Raw genomic sequence first — 20696 nt, 5'->3', positions numbered from 1 at the left:
ATTTGGTCTATTCCTGGCACCAATGGACTGCCCCCATCTTGGGCACATTAATAAGATGTAACTAACACAACCTTGACGACATTGGCACTCAGCCATTCAATGACAAAAGTGTCATTTTTAACGAGTAAGCATTTATTTCGCATTATCACCGTGGATGATTTGAGGGTGGTTTAGTAATGAGAAGTGCCACAGCTTATTAAACCATTCTTAACCCCTTAAGGACACATGACGTGTGTGACACGTCATAATTCACTTTTATTCCATAAGTTTGGTCCTTAAGGGGTTAAGCAATTTGAAATTAACCTAGGGGACAATGGACTAAAGGCAAAATAATGTAAACTCCAAACATTTTCAATTTATGAATAAAATTAAGCCATCCTTAAATCTATATGTCGAGCAGTGTCTATGTAAACATGCAACTGATGAATGTCATAACACCACAATATCTCTGTATATTCATCTTGATTCATCCACTGAGCAAAAACAATTCTTGGATTCACACTGGGACCCACGTGAGTTAAAGTAGTCACTTGGTAACAAGTCCCAAGGGCTGTGATCTCATCCAGCTGTGTCCCCTTTCTCCTCACACAGAAGCCCTCTCTCTCTCTTTAAGTTAATGTTTCAGCCCTGTGTTATAAACCCACTTCTTCATAAAAGCATATCAATTAAACTGTTAATAGGTCCAGACTGATTGCTCTCTTGCAACTGTCATTAGTCTAATACTTCCCTTACCTTTTGTGTCATTTTACCCCACTCCCTCTAGCATGTAAGCTCATTAAGCAGGGCCCTCAACCCCTCTGTTCCTGTGTGTCCAACTTGTCCGGTTACAACTACATGTCTGTTCGTCCACCCATTGTAAAGCGCTGCGGAATTTGTTGGCGCTATAAATAAATAATAACATAATAATAATGAAAAGAGACTCAGCTATTGATAGTTTTCAGTCTCAATGGCTTCTAGAACAGAATGTTATGAAAAAAAAAAACCTGGAGCTTTGGTGATAATGGTCGAGAGTTGTTACAACATGCAGGACAACACGAGCAGATTAACAGTCGAGGAGAGCGTGCCACAGAGGGTAGAGATTTTCATTACTGAACGGAACATCTTAAAGGAACACAAACATGTATTCATGACACTATAGTGTTTAACTTTTGAGGTCCCCGGCCCCCCTTAGATTGGTTAGGAAAGGAGATTTTACTCACCTTTTCTCTATTGCTGCACGGGTCTTGTGGCTGGACCCTCCTCCTCGGCTGAAATCATTAATCTTGATGATTTCAGCCAATCCAATGCTTTTTCCATAGGATAGCATTGGAATTCTATTTCACATGCGCGGCAAATCGCCACGCCAATCAACATGTGCTCATAGACAACATGCATTGAATCAGTGCATCGCTATGGAGAATATTCAGTGTCTCGATGCAGAGTGTGGAGATGCTGAACGTAGGTGTTGCACACTGTGCAGCACAGGATTAGGAAGCCATCTGAGTGACTGCCACTAGAGGTGTCACTAAGCAGTAACGTAAACACTGCATTTTCTATAAAAAAAAAATGTCAGTGTTTACAGTACTCTGCCTCCAGGGACAGGCTATAGACGCCAGAACATTAATTTGTAGTTTTTTTTTTGGTGACTGTAGTGTCCCTTTAAGAATAAATTGGCAAGAACACATAGGGGATACATCGTTAAAATGTGACAGCTGGTAAAAGAAAGATCACTTAGAAGAGACAGATGGAGACAGCAAGAGAATAGACTGGGTGGAAGAAAAGGCAAGTAGAACTTTAAAGAGACAGTCTGTGGATGATGGCAATTGGACGTAGATTAAACTGGAGAGGTAGAAATGTTAGAGAAAGCCAGGAATCTGGAATGTGACAGAATGTGGAAGATAAAGTAAGCGATTGTGAGAATACAGTAAGATCGTTATGTAAGGATCTCTGGTTACGGAGAGACACAAGGGCATCTTCTACTTCTCCGACCCCTGAAATCTGTGCCAGTTCTCACTACAGCTGCCTGGTCAAGGGGCAATTCTGCCCATTTAAAATGCACAATTATGCAAATCACTACATCTCCCAGCCTGACAAATGCTGAGGCAGCCAGTTTATTAGAGAAAATTAAATCATTTTCCACGGGAATGAACAGAACCTTCTGATTTCCTAGCAGGTACGGCGCGGGCAGCAGTCGTGCCAAGCTCCCACACATGCTGCCCTGCCAGATTGTCTAATGGTACATGGGACAGGTACAGAACGCAGCGATATCCTCCCCCACACGTGCTGCCCTGCCATGTGCTCTGCCTGTACTTGGAGGGGCAGCAAATGGCAACCCTACCCCCACTAACTCTTCTTTTTCAGCCTCCCTTAGCTGAAAGTGTTGTATTACCTAGCTGATACTAGCCTAGGTGCGATTACCTCTCCTCTAAAATTCCCAATAATCTCTCCCTGGGTTTATAGCTACTATTATTATAGCTACTCCAATAATACTTCCCCTATAATTCCCCTTCTATCTCCCCTCCCTATATCTCCTGCACCTCATATAACTGCTCCTGTAGCCCCACTCGATTTCCTTTAAAGAGACACTCTGAGGACCATAGCAATATGTGATCCTTGCATATATTATGGTGGAATAGGGTCCCCTGTCCCAGACAGATGTCAAAGGACAGCGTTAGTGCAGCTATTAGCAGTTCATGCATCAATTCCTTTCATCCTATGCAGAGTCTGGCTGAGAGTGATAGGAGTCACTGTATACCATAAACCCATGCCACTCCACTGCTCTGGCCTGCATCGTTAAAGCAGCAGGTGCAGGGGGTAGCCCATGATGGAAAGAAGGTGGCAGGATTGTCACTTTAATGCTGCCACTGTCGTTTTAATCTGGCGAAATCTCAGCATCGCCATAATAACGGCAACTATTTGTAAACGCGACATTTTTTAAGTGAATTGCTGATTTATTTATTTATTTTTTCCGTTAGGCACAATGCTTACAAGACAAAAATCACGTAAGCAGTAATGCAGAAACATAAGGGCCTTCTTCATTGTTTAAAAAAAAAATGAATGTAGCCAATATATAGTGGCAGGCTCCTCCGCCATGTTGTCCAGGTTAGCACGGAAGCCTGCTATTGGCTGCCTTTCTCTGACCCGCTCTTGGTGAGAGTTTTCATCGGTCAATAAATAGCTTCCTTTCATTGGCTGTTTCATTAAGAGTTGTGATTGGTAGGGCTATCATCAGCCAGTCAGAGAGTAGCATAAGTGTAAAATTTGCTATATTAGACAGCTTCAGGTAAGTACAACTACCTACCGCTGAACCCGGCAGCCACCAGACCATTACTTTCATAGGGATTTATATATATATATTTATACAGGGGTCAAGTCCTGGGGAAAAAAGTGTGGGAACTCCCCCCCACCAAAAAAAAACCCCACTCGTATGCATATATAAACGCATTCACACACATACACTCACAGACACACACATGCACTCAGACACTCACAGACGCACACACATACTCAGACACTCACACAGTGGTGTATTTTAATTTTGTGCTGCCCTAGGCATGACTATACCTGAGCACCCCCTAATCTAAATTTACCACCCCTTCCTGTCAAGGGCGCACCGCTTCCTGATTAAGAACCCACCCCTTCCTCTTTAGACTCCACCCACTCGACACTGATGGGGTTAAAATCCTATGGGTATTTAACAGATGCTGGATGTCCTCATGCACAGGGTGAGGACGTCCAGCATCAGTTAGCGACTTTTGGTCACCTAACCACCCGAAAGTCCCTCTAGTGGCTGTCTGATAGACAGCCACTAGAGGTGGAGTTACCCCTCAAGGTAATTATTGCAGTTTCTGAGAAACCGCAATAATTACACTTGCAGGTTTAAGGGGACTGGGACACTGCACCCAGACCACTTCAATGAGCTGAAGTTGTCTGGGTGCCTATAGTGTCCCTCTAAGCACACTCTCTGACAGACACCCACACTGGCAGATACACACTGACAGTAATATCCCCACTCAGTGACAAACACACAGACGTCACTGATTTGACACACACACACATTCACTGACACACACTCATTCAATGACAGAGAGACACACACACACACTGACAGACACACACTAATAGTCACACACACACTAAATGACAAACAGACTCTCACTGATTTGACACTTACAAACATACACTAACAGAAGCACATACACGCACACATGTGCATACACTAACAGAAGCACATACACTCATACGCACACACACGTGCATACACTAACAGAAGCACATACACGCAAACATGCATACACTAACAGAAACTCATACACACACACACGTACATACGCTAACAGACGTAAATACACTCATACACACACTGACACAAACACACACATACACCAACAGACATGAACTAACACACACACACTAACAGACATACACACACACACATACACTAACAGACATACACACACACACATACACTAACAGACATACACACACATACATGGACTAACAGACATACACACACATACATACACATACACTAACAGACATACACACATACACTAACAGACATACACACACATACACTAGCAGACATACACACACACAAACATACACATACACTAACAGACATACACACACATACAAAGACTAACAGACATACACTAACAGACATACACACATACACTAACAGACATACACACACATACATAGACTAACAGACATACACTAACAGACATACACACATACACTAACAGACATACATACACATACACTAACAGACATACACACAGACATACATATATACAAATTATTCAAATTAACATTGCCCACCCACCCAGCCTCCCTACCTTTTAGGAAAGCTGGCATGGATGGGTCCCTGGGGTCCAGTGGGGCTGCTGCGAGGCGGGCTGCTCTCTCCCTTTCACACGCGGCGAGGGAGCTGTGTCCTCTCTGCTCCCTTTCGCCGCGTGGGTTGTCTGCTGATGCAGGGAGCCGGAATATGACGTCATATTCCGGCTTCCTGCATCCGAAAACGGCGCGCGGCGAGAGGGAGCAAAGAGGACACAGCTCCCTCGCCGCGTGTGACAGGGAGAGAGCAGCCCGCCAGGGGTGTGGGGGGGGGGGGGGGGGAGGGGGGGCAGGCAATCAGGTGGCCCCCCATGACAGGGGGAACACAGGGCATTTGGGGGCGGCGTTCCTCCTGTGAAAAAAAGTGCAGGAACGCCGTTCCCACGCATTCCTGCAGGACTCGAGCCCTGTATATATATATATATATATATATATATTAATGTTCGTGTCCCTTTAAATATTGCTGGATTTCTGCAGAGGACGCTAGCTTCCCCATCATCAATCATACGATATTAACGGTACGGTCTTGTATGAAGGGCGGCGGTTTACAATATTAAAAAAATATGCACGTGTTTGAAGATATGACCCCACATCCTTTTGCACAGTCTTCAAAAGTACATTGTTGCAGGAATATTCACAGGTGACGTTAGCAGAGGACAGGAGTCAAGGGGAGATGATGGGGAGATGATAGGGACACCCTTCAGCAGGTCACTTTATTATATGTTTATATGTACTTAAAAAGGAACCACGAGTTACAAGGGTTTTTACGGTTTTGTTCAATGATCCCTTTTATTTAGCAAATGTGTTTATGAAGCCGGAATAAAATATATTATGCAGAAATCCACACCATTGTATTTACTGCCATCTTGGAACTGAGAGCCTTCACATTGGCTCCCCGTCAATCACTGCTATAAGCTCTGTACTTTTCTGTCGTTGAACATCGTATGTGGAGGATGAAAACCAGAGACAGCGTGTCTGTATCTCCCCCTCCAATGCATATGTGCCCTGGCTGTGCCAGGACTTAACTGGATTGAGATGTCAATTACTAAATCTTTTATACACTGTTAGGGAAAACAAATTTAAAGAGACATTCCGGACCTCTAAAGTACTTTAGTATGCTGAAATGCTTTGGGTGTGAAGACTGTGAATAGAATAGAAATTGACTTTTATAAATAAACCTTGTTAAACCCTCCTTGCTGTCAATCAAATCGGTCCTTTTACTTCCTGGTTTGGTTAGCTCAGTGGAGCTAAACTCAAGTGGCAGCAATTGCTCAGAGGCTGAGAACCTGCATTGCAAAGACTTCTCATTGAGCTGCATTGGAAAGTCTGTGATTTGACAACCACATAAAATCTGGGCGAGGTTAGAAGGGGAGGGATTGTAAAGCCAGCAGACCAGAGAACTACTGCTTTTGCAAGGTGTTTTTAGATATATCCCCAATAACAAAATGCATACCGTATTTATCGGCGTATAACACGCACCGGCGTATAACACGCACCTCATTTTTAGAAAGAAATTCCAGGAAATTTCCCCCCTCCCATAGTATTCCCCCCCCTCATCCCATAGTATTCCCCCCTCATCCCATAGTATTCTCCCCCCCTCATCCCATAGTATTCTCCCCTCCCCTCCCCTCCCATAGTATTCTCCCCTCCCCTCCCATAGTATTCTCCCCTCCCCTCCCCTCCCATAGTATTCTCCCCTCCCCTCCCATAGTATTCTCCCCTCCCCTCCCCTCCCATAGTATTCTCCCCTCCCCTCCCCTCCCATAGTATTCTCCCCTCCCCTCCCCTCCCATAGTATTCTCCCCCCTCCCCTCCCATAGTATTCTCCCCCCCTCCCCTCCCGTAGTATTTCGCCCCTCCCCTCACATATTATTCTCCCCCTCCCCTCCCATTCTCCCCCCCTCCCCTCCCATAGTGTACTTCCCCCCTCCCCTCGTGTACTTCCCCCCCCTCCCCTCCCATAGTGTACTTCCCCCCCCATAGTGTACTTCTCCCCCCTCCCATAGTGTACTCCCCCCCCCATAGTGTACTTCCCCCCCCCCTCCCCTCCCATAGTGTACTTCCCCCTCCCCTCCCATAGTGTACTTCCCCTCCCATAATTACTTACCTGTCCTGAAGCGTGGGCCGGCTTCACAGCTTGCACCGCGGTACAGGAACTTTAATTTCATGTTCCGGTTTCCGGCGGGACTGAAAGGAAGTGTGCACACTATTGTGCACACTTCCTTTCAGTCCCGCCGGAAACCGGAACATGAAATTAAAGTTCCTGTACCGCGGTGCAAGCTGTGAAGCCGGCCCACGCTTCAGGACAGGTAAGTAATTATGGGATATCGGCGTATAACACGCACCCACGATTTTCCCCCTATTTTCAGGGGGAAAAAGTGCGTGTTATACGCCGATAAATACGGTAATTAAATTTAAAAAATGTGATTGGGGTATTTCTAGTAAATTGCGATTTTTGTTTGAGCAGTGCAGTGTCCCTTTATTCCCATGTTAGAGGAGATATTGAATGGTGTGATTTCCAGTGAAGTGACAGGTCCTCTTTAACCCACTCAATAGGACATCCATCCTTGGGGGCTTCCTGCGGTGTTAGGTAATTATGTAACACAGAGATACGTGTGGTCCAAATCCATAAAATCGTTCAGTCTTTATTTTAATTTCTTATAAATAACATACAGGCAAGTGGAAAGCAACGGGTTCAGCTCAGTTAGAACAGCAGCCATTATTTACCCCCCTTGACGTGTTTTGTACAATGCAAGAATTACTAAAGGTAGGATTATAACCCAGCAGCACCCACCCACCCAAGACCCTGAACATACATAACAACAGACAACCTGTGAAATTGGCAAAGGTCTCGGGACCACAGCTTTGTTATCCCAGTATATATTGTTCTGCCAGTAACATAAACATTCTGTCAGTCGCTGATCAGTTTCGCCCATCACCAAAAGCTTTAATACTCCCAATAATATGTCTTTAAACTACAATAAATGTGTTTAGAAATCAGTCTGTGTAAATGAGATACATTGTTCTTGTTATAAAATATATTTTAGTTGCATTAAAGTTCTCAGAACAGCCCCTGGCTTCATCCTCACTCATACCCCTAAGATGAAAGTGTCCCTTTTTGTCCATTTGGAATGTTGGGAGGTACGCTGTGTGATCCTGCCAATAGCCTTTATCTAAAATGACTTCCTTGTCTGTACCAGGATCCAAACCCCATCCCCACTGGTCCAGCGGCAATGTTCAATATTGCTTCAAAGGGTTTAAGAAGCCTTGCTATTAGATCTGTTTCTAATAATATAAAACAGAAAGGCAGCTCTCTTACGAATAATATATTTAAAAAAAAATTGTCAGAGCACGTTACCTGTGCTGTGTTAATTAAAGTGCAGAAATCAGAAAACATGACTGTCCCCAGGCATCAAACTTTTTAAATTACATTTGTAAACATCGAAATATCTTTAATTTATCCCACTTATATATACCTGCAGGGTATTATTTATGAAACCGTGATTTGTAGACATTAAAGGGGCACTATAGTGTCAGGAACACAAACGTGTATTCCTGACACTATAGTTCTAAAACCACTGTTTATGCGGTCCAAACCCTTTACCTTGGGTTAGAAAGGTGATTTACTCACCTTTCTCCAGCACTGCGCAGGGCTACTCGCGTCTAGCCCCGCCCTCGTTCTGCATCCTTGGTTGGCATAATCAGAATTGATGATCTCTGCCAATCACAATGCTTTCCCGTAGGAAAGCATTAGATTGGCTGAGATTCTCAATTCTGATTATCTCAGCCAATGAGGTGGATTGGGGGCGGAGCCAAACGGGGGAAAGTTCGGCATCTCAGGAGGAGTAAGCAGAGTAGGCGGTAGCCACTAGAGGTGTTCCTACTCTGTAATGTAAACACTGCCTTTTCTCTGAAAATCCAGTATTTAATTTTAAAAGCCTGCAAAGACTGACTATACTCACCAGAACATCTACATTAAGCTGTAGTTGTTCTGGTGAATATAGTGTCCCTTTAACTACTGAGTGCTCAAATTAAATGTGATCCAAAATAAGTTGAAAAATTAAACGTTTTGGCTCTAGATGGAAAATTTCCAATTTATTATTTAGAAAATAAACTCCTAATTTAATAGAATTCTTTAAATTTGCACGTTCCTTTTTTTGTTTATAATCTCTAAATAACCCAGTTAAACACCAGAAAAAACTCAGAATCCCCTTAGTAAATCAGTGTTCATAGCTGACAAATCCTTTGAATTTGTACATTTCCTTCTGTGTATATAATTTTGTGATTGTCAATAGTCTAGCAGTTAAAAATACCATGCGCAGCTTATAGAGAGTAAAAATCTATTCATTATCACCCATGTGCTTTTCCCACAGCTTTATTTCACACGATTATTTTTGTATAAGTGTGTTAATTTTTGCAGATAAAAATAGATTTTTTTTTCCCCACCCATACAGAATTTGTATACATAACAGAGGAAATGAGAGATCTGTAACTGCACAAGAACATGACTCGTAGATTGTTAAATCTTTAATGAAATACAGTTGACACTTTGCCATTTTTTTTAACGTATGAATTTTCGTTCTGTAGGACACGATTTGACAGTACTGCCTTGCAAAAGGCGAAATTCATATTCTCCCTACGTAAAATCAATGACCTCATCATGGCTGAAATCCCAACGGAATTTGAGTCATTATTTAAAGGGACACTCCATGCACCAACCAGCAGTCAATCTCCGTGTATTATAAAAATGTTGGTGTAACTAATTACCTATATTCTGTTGCATGCACATTTTTATAAAAAAAAATTGAACATTTTGCATCATTCTGCATGACAAACTTGCTTCCTTTAATTCTAAAATAGTCCTTTCTTGCTGTTGCTGGGTAGAGCAGACAAAAGCTACGAACGAACGTAGAGATAGCCAGCCTCTACCCTACACTTTAACTCTTGCAGTATTGGGTTCCAGAATAATCACACCAGAATGAGAGGCTACAATAAGGTGGAGTGCGAAAAAAAACCAAAACAACTATTGTAATGAGTGACCCCTAATTGGCCGAGCTCTTCATTGAAGTCGACAAAGCTCAAGTGGCAAAGTAAAGAATGGGGATTATCACAAAAAGAAAGAACTTTAATTACACATACTGCTGGGCAGCACTTCCTAGTGTGGTCAGACAGTACAGAATTCATAAGCGGACCCAAAAATTGTGTTTAGTTTGACTATATTATTTTAGCACAGTGCCAAAGCAACCAATGTCGGCTTTAAAAAAGCATACCTATTCGTGCATTGTTATCTATAAGAACATAACCTTATACCAACACGCACAGAATATCAAGTAGTATAAAAAGACACAGGGATCAAACAGACAAAGGGGCTTTGTTTCTTCACTAAATGAGAACTCTTGAGGAAATTGTACAATTTAGGTAAAATTTATAAAATATTCTGCAACTACAGCTATTTTTTAAGTTCAACTATTTTGGCCTTAAATTTGCAATTCCCTGTCAATTAGATTCGCGATTTATTGAATAAAATCCTGCATTGTTTCACACTGCAAATCTGTTTACCACTTGGTTCTGAATCTGCTTCAGCTAGACGTGTGCAGGACAATTCATTTTTAAGGCGCCGCGCAATGCTTTATAAATGCCAATGACCTTGTTCCATCTCACTATCGCTTATACTATCGCCTCTCCTTCCAAGTGATGTTCTGTAAAGAGATCGTTCATCTCACTCGTGTCTCCTCCTGGTCATTCTCAAATTTCCACCCTACAGAAACATGACGCACATTATCAGTTATTTTATTTAATTTTTATTTTAATTTTAGTCTACAAGGAGAAAATAAAAACCCAACAAAACAAAACACACACACACACGTTGTATAAAATTTCCTCTGCACCATCAGTTTCCGTCCCATCTAATTTTTCAGAGGAAGGAGAGAAGATTAATATTACAATGAATACATTTCCAATCACTTTTATTTTTATTTTTCTAATTCTCTTCCCTATATTTGCAGTGCAGGAACACATTAAGACACATTCAGTACAATGACATATCACACAACTATAAAAAATAAATTTAAAAAATGTATTTTGTTCCACAACCTTTTTATGAGCAAGACCATACAATAGGACTCTCTTGTTGGAAAATGTCAAATTTAGTATTTGTACAGAAGTGGCTTTTTATAATATTATATCCAATTAGCAGAGAAGGGGGTACAGTCACTAGTGCGGCCTAGTTGGGAAGACAGAAATATCTCCCACATAACTGAACTGTGTAGCTGGACTGCGACAGAGCAGAGTATTAATATATGAACATGAAAACATGTCTTAATATCAAGAAAGCCTTGCGGGTTCTCTACCCATTTTGGAATGGCAAAGAGGCCAAAAATCAATCTATGTATATCAATATATCTGGATAAGAGTGTGTATCTGCGTGTGTGTGTGTATCTGTCTGTCTGGCAGTGTGTATCTGTTTGTTTGTGTTTTTGGCAGTGTGAATCTGTGGTGTGTATGTCTGGCAGTGTGTATCTGTTTGTGTTTGGCAGTGTGTATCTGTGGTATGCTTGTTTGGCAGTGTGTATCTGTGGTATGCTTGTCTGGCAGTGCGTATCTGTGTGTGTGTCTGTCTGTCTGTGTGTATCTGTTTGTTTGTGTTTTTGGCAGTGTGAATCTGTGGTGTTTATGTCTGGCAGTGTGTATCTGTGGTGTGCTTGTCTGGTAGTGTGTAAGTGTGTATCTGTGTGTGACTGGCAGTGTGTGTAACAGTGTCTGTGGTTGTTTATCTGTGACTGTGTTTGTGTTTGGCAGTGAGTATCTTTGTGTGTGTCTGGAAGTTTGTATCTGGGCACATGTGATTGTGTCTGTGAGTATATAACTATCTTTCTGTGCTTGTGTGTATAGGGACTGTAAGTGTGCATTTAATGCATTTCTGTGTTTGTCTTTGGTTGTCTTTGTATATGTATCTGATTGTGTGCTGGGGGGCTAATAGTTTTAGAGTTCTGATTGCAGCCCCGCCAGGCATTAGGAATACAAAAAAAATGTGTGTCAGTTTTGATAACCCCCTACTCCCATATATATTTTTATTTTAACATGAATTGACTCAATGTGGAAGATTTGTCAAAATGTTCTGTTGTAAAAAGTAGGGCAATCACTACGGAAACCACGAGAACCAGCAGGCACATTCCATTGGTGATTCCACCCCTTTTATACTTTTGCACCACTTCTAGAACACAACACTTTGATAAAGCACTGTTTAGTATATATACCCTGAAAAGTTCTATATGCTAGAGATCTGATCTGCAGATAATTTAAGGATACATCAAATAAAAAACACACGTCAGAGCAGCTGGGGGACTAATCCAGCGCTAAAGTAGGTGTTTAAATCAAAGAGTGATCTGGCAACTCAATTGTATATCTTCCCCAGAATGCACGCACTAAAGATGTTTATCAATTTTAGTAACGAATAATATGTTAACAAACCTGTATTATAAATTCTGACCATCATTCTTTGAGTTCAATCGCAGTCAGGTCTGCAAAGCAGCTGCAGTTTGTATTAAGCCTCTAGGACATTTTCAAATCACATGTGGGTGATTTGAATATATTGATATTAAATGCAAAATAAAAAAAAATGCTGCGGGCATTAATAATGGTTAGCTGACATTTTGTTATATGGAACCGAATAAAGTCTCTAGGGAACTATTTAACTATGTTATGTATAATGCATCTATATTGAGTATTCTTGATACTAATATTCTAGATACGAAGGAGATATATCTGCTTCAAATTTTAACCCTAATTTTTGTACAAGACTATGTTCATTTCTTTTTTTGCAGGTGGGGGTCTTTAGATAGCGTACAATAGGTCATATATTTACTGAATTGTAATATGATTTATCTGTGATTGCGCTGAGTAATGCAAATTTAGACTAAAGCTGCAGGGCTGTAACTACAGATGAGCTTGTGAATTTTTTTCAGCTTATCTTACTGACCTTAATTTTAAAGCTTGGTTACAGTTTACTGTTGAGTGACAGAACCCTTTGATAATTTCAGAATGGCTGTGTGAAGAGTGTGTCTGCTTTTTTAACTTTTTTTTTTTTTTTTAAAGTGAAGATTTCAATAGAATTTGACACAATTATAAACTAACCTTGTTACACCCCCTAAATCGGTCAATCTGGAACTGGTCATGTTACTTCTTGATTTTGTTAGCTCAGTGGAGCTAAACCTCGAGAAGCAGCAATTGCCCAGAGCACCTGCCTTGCAAAAATCTCTTATTAAGCTGCATTGGGAAGTCTGTGATTGGACAGTCACAGAAAGTCTGGGCGAGGCTAGAAGGGGAGGGCTTGTAAAGGCTGCAGACAAGAACTTATCTTCAGTTTATGCAATCTGATTTTAGATATACACCCAACTGAACAATGCATAATTAAATGTATGCATGTTTTCATTGGGGTTATATCTACGAAATATGAATTTATTTATTTATATTTGTCAGTGAAATGGCCCTTTAAAGGACCACTATAGGCACCCAGACCACTTCAGCTTAATGAAGTGGTCTGGGTGCCTGGTCCAGCTAGGGTTAACCCTTTTTTTTATAAACATAGCAGTTTCAGAGAAACTGCTATGTTTATACTGAGGGTTAATCCAGCCTCCAGAGCCTCTAGTGGCGGTCTCATTGACAGCCGCTAGAGGCGCTTGCGTGCTTCTCACTGTGAAAATCACAGTGAGAAGACGCCAGCGTCCATAGGAAAGCATTGTAAATGCTTTCCTATGAGACCGGCTGAATGCGCGCGGGGCTCCTGCCGCGCATGCGCATTCAGCCAATGACGTCACGAGGAAGGAGGAGAGGAGGAGGAAAGCTCCCCGTCCGGCGCTGGAGAAAGGTAAGATTTTAACCCCTTCCTCTCTCCAGAGCCCGGCGGGAGGGTGTCCCTGATGGTGGGGGCACCCTCATGGCACTATAGTGCCAGGAAAACGAGTATGTTTTCCTGGCACTATAGTGGTCCTTTAAGTAATGTCCCCTTTGTTCCTGCCTCTGGTTAGTCTCCTAGATAAAGGATCCTACTTTCAACTGTGAGTCTCGGCTCCCTGTGGGATGGTCAGGCTAATAGGTGAGTTTTCACCTATTGGTCCAGTGTTCAACCTACACTGTGCCTGCTTTATAAGGACCAGGAAAAGCTATTCACTTTAGCTGACCCATCGGATACTGTGTGTGACATTTTCACTGTAGGCCGGTTTAGTCAATTATTTGACCATTTTTTATTAAGTCCATATAAGGGGTAAAGGTAAATAGAAATCAGACAGACCTGTTACCAAATCCTTGAGGGGAAACAAATTTAACTTGAGCCATGGTTATGAGGCAGGAATACAGATTCAAAAATGATTTTAAAAAAAATAATAAATACATATAGTTATATTGAGGTGTGCACGTTCAAACAATGTTGCTACCAGTCTGCCTTCAGAGTGTAACAAAGGAATATGGAACAAAATATTTTCACATTGAAACAAGAATACACATTTAAGAGCATGTTTTTTTTTTCTATATCGCTATACATATTTTTATATATACTTCGATAATTCAGCTAAACTGAGGTAACATTTCTAAACTAGCCCTAACTTGGATTCAGAACACTTAAAAATGTTTTTAACAATTATCACCTTATCTACATTATTGCACTAATATTGTGAACATTAAAGACATCTAAGGCAAAAAGGGGGAGATCGCTACTAAAGTAGTGTATACCAAATAATGGATGTACAGGGGCCTCATACTAAACATAAAATAAAATATGTGTAGACCTTTATTCAACCCCTAGATCTAGACCTTACAACCAGGGAAGATTGTAAGGGAGATTGTGCTCTGACTGCTTAGTTTAATGTAGGCATGAATAAATTATTTTTCTTTGCTTTTGTTGTTTTCTATCCCCCTGGCTCAGCAAGCTCCATCTTGATGTGAGGAAGCGTAACCAAAGGGCAGCCATTTTGAATCTGATGTACACCAATCCTATCCTCACGATATGAGGTCACTTTTTATTTTACTGGTTATGCTATAGCCCTTTATACAGGGTGACTATTTTAAGCTGACAACAGAAAATTAGAAGTGTGTAATGCTTGCATATGAAGTATATGACTGTTTTCTTTTTTTTATCATTTGATTGGCATCACCTCTCTGAAATAGGTACGTGAAAAGCCAACAAACTTGGTAGGAGCCTCCCTTCTGTCTATTCCTAAAACTAGTATATCGAGAGACACTTTTCCCAACTCGGGCATTGAATGGCCTATGAAGAACCCATCCAAGGCTCTATTTTTGTATTTTTTTTTAAATGCTACATTTGATCACTTACCCTGATTTTCGAGAGCCCAGGGACTTCCCAGGGCAAAGATGTGTGCCTAGAATACAATGGAAAGATAAATGCACTGGTTGTAGTCATGTGAAGCCATGATATGTCCCAAAAGTGAAGAATGAAAACTCCAAGTTCTAAACCCAAATTGCCTGCAACATTAAAGTAACCCTTAGCTTAGCTACATGAGCTCTGCATAGCTGATTATTAAGATAGGGTAAAGACTGTCAGAAGGAATTTTTGTGATGTGAGTTAAATCTTTCAAAAATCACTCAAAATCTTCACTGTTGGCTTCTTAAATCACATAATGACTTTCAAGGGGGCATTTCAAGTTAATATAATAATATTCTTCCACACTAGCTGGATAGTAACCATTATGATAAGAGGGTGCAGATAGCAGGTCTATTACAGGATTTGACTAATTTGAAGTTAAAAACAAAAAACGAATATAGTGTGCTCACATTAGTTAGCACAGTATATATTCTTTCAGTGATATATATACATGAATGTTTTTTAAAATTGACCCTTTAAGTGCAAGGTGGCTGAATGATTTAAAAGGTGAAGGGGAGAGTTTGGTTTTCTCTTAACACATAGTATTTGGAATATGTCTATTTATTATTAATAGAAAATGAGTGCCTCTATGGATTGTGATATAAGTGTAACAGAGTAAGCAGCTCCAGAGGTTGCAGGTTCCCATGGCAACTGCCTGAGCCATTAAGCGGAACGTTCAAGATTGTCTCTAAGCCAATCAGAGGTATACTTTAACAAGAAAGTTGTGGGTTAGCCAATCACAAATCAGCTGTACGGTGTGAGCCGTGTCGTATCAGATAAAAAAAGATACGGAAGAATGTAAAAATAAAACATAATTATTAAAGGAGCACCAGTTGATTGGATGTTAATACTCTGTCCTTTGGGTAGTAGTAGCTAACGATGGCACTGGAAGAGTATGTAAACTAAATTTCCTTTTGAGCATCATGGGAAACGTAGTTTATAAAAAACTGCAGTGCCAAAGTTCACAATTATCTCCCTAGGTTTGGGTGAGCTTTGGAGGGGTGGGGAGTTGTTTTCAAATGGAACGAGCTGCAGTAAACTATATCTGCTCTCTTCTTACAAAATATATAACATTCATGTAAAAATGTAAAAATAAAAAAAAAAGGCTAAATTGTGATATGTATTGGATTGTGGTGGGCCTCAGTCTATTTTACGAGATTTTGTAATTCAGATCATTACAATGTAACCCTGTGACAGGCAGAATTTTTTGTGTAGTTTTGCAAGCCCTTTTTATTTTCATCTTGGTTGAGTGGTTATATCGCGATACTGCCTTCATTGTCCTGTGCATTAATGTAGTAGAGGGTTTGCCTGGACTGAGATTGATAAGGAGCTTTGGACATTTGCCAGGCAACGCAATGTTGAGTTGGTTTGATTGCCCTAGCCCTATCTGTGCTGTTTATTTCATAGTATTGGTGTACTTAGTGTTTTGTTGTAGGTGGAGGAAGATGTTTTACACTTATACTGCCCAATTCTGTACCTGCGTGGTGCTTCAGTCTGTGGGCATCTGACATTTCACCGGCAAAGTCCATTCTACAGTCTATATTGCACAGCTGCACCGTGCTTAGTCTTTCAATCCCAACACAGATGGGAACAAAAGTGAATAAAGTCACTAAATCTAATATTTCACATACCAAGGTTGGATCAAAGTGCTTCGCAATTCCCCAACCCCTCCCAAAAGATAATATTGAATATCAGTTACTTCTTTCGTTAAGCCTATGCCTGCATCAGACTGACCTCCATTTTTTTTTTTTTGCTTGTAGGCTCTAGAGCACTCATTTCCTTTGTGGTCAAACCTGTTTAAAGTCCTCGATAGGAGGTGACCTTCACTACGGTCAATGACATCAGGCATAAAATCCAAATGAACAACCATCCTACACACAGATTTCAATGGCAGTGGCTAGAAGCATCTGAGCTTTGCTCTTGTCCTGTCGTCCTTCCATCCTGCCAGCACCGGTAGATGGTTGGCCAGGTTCTGGCAGAGAATGAGGAGCACGTGGTGAGGAGCCTCCTTCTGTAAGAATTGTCCTCTTGAGGGGAGTTGGGTTTTCATGGCGCTGGGGCACTGGTGGCAACTTGTCTCCTGTTTGTTTACGTGAGCGATAGGAAGGTCTTCGTCTTGCCTCAGACAACAGATCATATTTGATGTAGAAGAACACTTCCTTGACTGGGCTCCTTTTTTCTGACTCCAGTGACAGCAGGCGTTGAAACATTCGTAGTGCATTGTCTGAAAAGCGACGCCACTGGGAAGGCAAACCTGGCAGTCGTCCCTTCTGCCAGTGCACAAATTCCTCAAAGAAGGCATCCCCTGGTGATGCGGACTCCCATGGAAAATTGCCTGTGAGGACGCAGAAGATGAGTACCCCAAAAGCCCAGACATCTAAGCTTGTCTCTACTGGAAACCCTTCAGAACGTCCAGCCTGACACACCTCAGGTGCTGTGTATGGGATGGTACCACTAACCCGTTTCACTCTACAGCCCACTTTACGGGTCATGCCAAAGTCTGCTAGTTTCACCCGTCGGCACTCACGGTCAAACAGAAGGACATTCTCAGGCTTTATGTCCCTGTGAACCAAACTTTTACTGTGCATGAAGTCAAGAGCTAAACCAAGCTGTTGGACGCAACGTTTCACCATGTCCTCAGGAAGACCCACCTGGTGAGTTGGCAAAAAAAGACAATTAGAAAAAGAAGAGGCGACAAACAGAGTGCTATGTTTCTAGAAAATACATTACACATTGACAGCATCCACATGTGCTAATATATGTCTGCACATACATATACAAATCAAGACTCTGTATGGAGGACCCCCCAGCCCACAAAAAAACTTGGGCATTGTTAAATTTATGTAGTACGTCCTGTTACTATGTCATACTAGTTGGTAACTATTGCTACCTTTATTGTATTGCTCTGTGGATTTTTTGGCTTGTTATAAATAATAATTACAAAATCTGTAAAGCCCATCATGTCCCCCCTGATGTATCACCTGTGGAGGTATGATATCGAAGAGGTCCCCAGCGGGGGCATACTCTTGAGCAAAAACGTAGCAATCCTCTGTCTGGAAAAGAACATGGAAGGCCCGGATGATGAAAGGGCTGCAGGACAGAGCACTGGTCACGCTAAACTCCCGAAGGAAACTCTTCAGCTTGGTCTTGTTCTTGTTTACAAACTTTAGAGCCATCTTGTTACCTGTTTTGGAGAGTGATAAAGAATCTTAGAACCATCCGGTCTTTAAATCAGACATGCAGTGGAATTAATTACCTAAGTCAACAAAACAGAATATACCTATATATATATATATCTCCCTCAGAATACATATTTAAATAGATTTGTAAAGTATTACCTAGAGAGGAATGTATCTCTCGCCTAAAACCAACTAAAGATACATAAAATTCCACAGTTTTATTAGCTGTGTTTGGCTTGTGCTGGCTCTTCCCCTGATATGCCTCCTTGACAAGCTCAGCCAATCCCATGTTTTCCTATGAGAAAGCATTGTGATTGGCTCAGAACAACACTTCTGATGATGTCAGCCAATGAGGCAGATCACAGGCAGAGCCAGCAGCAGACTGGAATAAAGATAAGATTTTGCTATATTTAGGGCGGCAAGATTGGACCAGGGGGGCTAGACACTATAGGGTCAGGAATACATGTTTGTGTTCCTGACCCTATAGTGCTCCTTTAAACAAAGTTGATTAAATAACTAGTCCACCCCTCAATGAACTGGGTATCATTGCCTCAGCATCTCAGGGGAACCCCTAACCTGGCTAAGGAATTGATCTGCTTCCTCAGCACCCCTGTCTGGAGCATTGTAAAACAGGTAGGGCCAAATTGTCTGTAGTATCTTTGGAGTCTGTATGATTGTGTTCCTTGAATGCGCAATAACAAAATTAAAGTGTACTCTTAAAGTGAATTGGGAAGAAACTATAGAGGAGGAAAGCGGAGGGTTATAAGCAGAGAAGAAATTCCAGACTTGTGGTAGTGGTAGCGTGAGGGCGTAACACAAAATGTTTGTACTGTGCTGAGTAATGTATAACAGTTTCACAAAAAAATAAAAAAATCTGTAGAATAACAAACGCTCATTTTACTACAAAAACATCCCTGTAACTCTCAGACTGTCTTCCAGTAGTGAAACCCCAGACTGGACTTCAGTCCATTGCATGTATTCCTGTTTCACTGGTTTTAGGGTAAAATAATAAAAATCTTTATCTTAAACCCTAAAAACCTGGTGGCGAGAGCAGTCTTCTGCAAAATGAGTCCTTCCATCATGGATTCCAAAGTCTACCGGTATAAGATTGATGGAAGAGAAGGCAGAGACCTGGAGGTTGTATAAAATGGGGCTTGCCTTCAACAACTATGGGGGAAAATGTAAGTGAATGATAGAATGATAGAATGGTAGAATGATGGGGTAATCTGCCTAGGGTCCAGTGTTATATTAATCCTTCTCTGATAATAATATGGAGAAGCCAAAACTACTATTCGTGTTGCATATGTTCTAGTGTTTCTACAGATCTGCTTTGAATCGAGTAGAGAATATTTTTTACCAAACTCTAATGTTCTGATGTTGTTTGAACATATTTATCTCCAGGCCATATTGAAAGGGCAAGTTAAGGTTTCCAGAGGTAAGATGATTATCTAAGCACACCTTTTATGGCAATGAAAGCTCACATTTCTTCTAAAAGACTTCACTATCTTTTGTTCTTTACCGCCCCAAAACCTAAAGAAAAGTATTATCTTTGCTATATCTTGATCTCAGGTTAAATTACAGGATCAATACTCACAGGTCTAGATTGAGAACCAAGGGATTATTCACTAAAGTGGTAATTGTCACAAACTGGCCAAGGGAATCTTAACTTAAGGCCAAAATGGCAAATCTTGAATACATTTTCAGCTCAGTAGTTCTTGCTTGGAGATTTAGGCCTGTGATTGGATTTCCTTAGATTTCTCAGTCCAGAGAACGACTCTCTGGTTGAAAATTCACAGACTGCTTTTATTTTGTAATTTCTTAGGCCCTCCCAAGTGTCATGATTTTGGGGTCCTGTCGTATCCGGGAACCCCAGGGAACTTCAGTAGCACAGTGCAAGTGCATCATTAGACTATGACTCTGCAGAGAGAACTATACTCCTATAACTCATACTCCCTATTCAGTGCATGCAGAGTAGGCTGGGAACCTTTAATAGCAACCATAGAGTGTGTGCTGTGGTAGCTTGCTTGTTAGAGTCTGTAGGACTTCCTTTCTGCTCTCCCTTGTCAGTCAAATGGTTGGCATAGAGTCTATGCCAATGCTTTGACTGAGAAGTGGGAGAAATACTTTTTTTAAAATAGGGTTTTCTCCCAATCTATACATTTGCTAGTACAATGTATAGAGGAAATGTTTTGTTCTTTAAAATGAGAATTAGATGTAGGTAACTATTACAGGTATCATTTAAATATGAAATTCACTTTGAAATCACTATGAATTCTCATTTTAGTAAATAACCTTGTTAACCAATTAAATAAATAAATTAT

General features: G+C 41.1%; 1 protein-coding gene across 4 annotated transcripts in view; it reads right to left on the bottom strand.

Moving 5' to 3' along the window:
• Positions 1–16935: 16935 nt before the first annotated feature.
• Positions 16936–20696, bottom strand: part of SBK1 (SH3 domain binding kinase 1) — a 59207-nt gene continuing 55446 nt past the window's right edge. For all 4 annotated transcript variants that reach the window (XM_063430539.1, XM_063430538.1, XM_063430541.1 and 1 more), the window contains exons 3-4: positions 18178–18380; positions 16936–17847 (exon numbers count right to left, since the gene is read on the bottom strand). In XM_063430539.1, the coding sequence (XP_063286609.1) occupies positions 17068–17847; positions 18178–18380 (983 nt within the window). In that variant the 3' untranslated portion in view covers positions 16936–17067. The remainder of the gene's footprint in view (positions 17848–18177; positions 18381–20696) is intronic.

The sequence above is a fragment of the Pelobates fuscus genome, chromosome 8 (genome assembly GCF_036172605.1).
Source record: "Pelobates fuscus isolate aPelFus1 chromosome 8, aPelFus1.pri, whole genome shotgun sequence".
NCBI classification, from domain to species: Eukaryota; Metazoa; Chordata; class Amphibia; order Anura; family Pelobatidae; genus Pelobates; species Pelobates fuscus.
This window is presented reverse-complemented; position numbering and strand designations above follow the sequence as displayed.